The 1,954-nt window shown below is 52.4% G+C and overlaps 1 protein-coding gene across 1 annotated transcript in view; it reads left to right on the top strand.

The window, feature by feature from the left end:
- Nucleotides 1–1,888, top strand: part of LOC308172769 (ubiquitin carboxyl-terminal hydrolase 2-like) — a gene marked incomplete at both ends in the record, with an annotated part of 44,589 nt that extends 42,701 nt beyond the window's left edge. The window contains 2 exons of the mRNA XM_080547719.1: nt 164–284; nt 1,804–1,888. Of these exons, the coding sequence (XP_080403845.1) occupies nt 164–284; nt 1,804–1,888 (206 nt within the window). The remainder of the gene's footprint in view (nt 1–163; nt 285–1,803) is intronic.
- Between the last annotated feature and the right edge of the window lie 66 nt (nt 1,889–1,954).

Below are 1,954 nucleotides of genomic sequence, written 5' to 3'. Positions count from 1 at the left end.
CGAGCCCCCCCCCCCTGTCCTCTGATTTCAACCTCCACCAGCCTCCCCTGGTATATAGCACGATAAACACACTGTACTGATCCCTTTCTCTCTCTCTCTCTCTCTCTCTCTCTCTTTAACCCCTTCCTCCTCCTCCTCCTCCCTCCTCCCTCTCTCTTCTCAGTCGACGCAGTCTACAACCTGTACGCTGTGTCCAACCACTCAGGCACCACGATGGGCGGCCACTACACAGCTTACTGTCGCAACCCCACCTCGGGGGAATGGTACACCTTCAACGACTCCAGGTGGGTGTCCCCCCACCTCTGTCCCCCCCCCTAACCCCCCCCCCCCACCAGGACTCTTAAGGAAGCACTTAACCCAGGAGAGGCTGGCGGAGGAAGGAATCGGAGGACAGGGGGGGGGCTCGTTTTAAACGCATGGAACGTTATGAGAAGAATTCCTCATTCCATTCCATTATGGCATCACAATGGTTATAATGCATGGACTGGAATGAGGACCTGTATTGTGTGTTTGATACCATGATTCCATGATGTCACAATGAGCCCGTCCTCCGATTTCTGTTTCTGTTCAGTTGTTTCTTCTTCTTAGCTCAGTTCCTTCCATCTACCTCCCCCTCTCCTCTCCTCTCTACCTCCCCCTCTCTTTCTCTACCTCTCTTTCTCTGTCCCACTGTCTCTCTTTCACTGTCTTTCTCTCTCCCACTCCCTCTCGCTCTCTCTCTCCCTTTCTCTCTCTTTCGCTGTCTTTCTCTCTCCCACTCCCTCTCTCTCTCTCCCTCTCTCTCTCTCTCCCTCTCTCTCTCTCTTTCACTGTCTTTCTCTCTCCCACTCCCTCTCTCTCTCTCTCTTTCACTGTCTTTCTCTCTCCCACTCCCTCTCTCTCCCTCTCTCTCTCTCTGTCTCTCTCTCTCTCTCCCTCTCTCTCTCTCTCTCCCTCTCTCTCTCTCTGTCTCTCTCTCTCTCTGTCTCTCTCTCTCTCTCTCCCCCTCTCTCTCTCTCTCCCTCTCTCTCTCTGTCTCTCTCTCTCTCTCTGTCTCTCTCTCTCTGTCTCTCTCTCTCTCTCTCTCTTTCCCACTCCCTCTCTCTCCCTCTCTCTCTCTCTCTCTCTGTCTCTCTCTCTCTCTCTCTCCCACTCCCTCTCTCTCTCTCTCTCTCTCTCTCTCTCCCACTCCCTCTCTCTCCCTCTCTCTCTCTCTCTGTCTCTCTCTCTCTCTCCCTCTCTCTCTCTCTCTCTCTCTCTCTCCCTTTCTCCCCCCCCCCGTCTTTAATTGCACAGTATGAAACCCACGCAATATTCCAGTATCTCCTCTCCTATCTGTTGCACCCCTGTCAGATCTCCTGGCTTAGCCAAACCTAGCCGCCGTGTCTTTGTGTCGTTACACACATTGCAGCGGAACCACAGAGACACAACGTATGAAGTGTTCTTATGATTCTCACACATAATGCTGCGTGTGCAGCACTGTTGTACAGTATGTTTGTATTGTGTGTCTGTGTAAAGCCTTTGACATTTACATTTACATTTACATTTTTGGCATTTTAGCAGACGCCTTATTCCAAAGCGACTTACACAATCAATATATTTGAGTAAGGAAGTGAATCATCAATTCACCGGTTCTAGCAGGAGGCGTAATTTAGCTCAGGCCAGGGGCCACTGGCAGTCGTTGTGAAAACGTTTTTTTTTTTGCTGGAGAGACAGTACAAGGGATTGTTGTGAAATAAATAAAAATCTCGTCCCTCCTCCTCCTCCTCCTCCCTCCTCCTCCCTCCTCCTCCTCCTCCTCCTCCTCCTCCTCCTCTCTCGCAGAGTAACGCCAATGTCGTCCAGCCAAGTCCGCAGCAGCGACGGCTACGTGCTGTTCTACGAGCTAGCCTCCGCCTCGCGGGCGTGAAGGACGGCTGCACGGCGGACGGACGGACGGACAGAGGAGGAGGAAGAGGAGGAGGAAGAGGAGGAG

This window comes from Nansenia antarctica (assembly GCF_963989245.1).
Source record: "Nansenia antarctica genome assembly, chromosome: 17".
Taxonomy (NCBI): domain Eukaryota; kingdom Metazoa; phylum Chordata; class Actinopteri; order Argentiniformes; family Microstomatidae; genus Nansenia; species Nansenia antarctica.
Note: the sequence above shows the minus strand (reverse complement) of the source record. Positions and strands in the feature narration are given on the sequence as shown.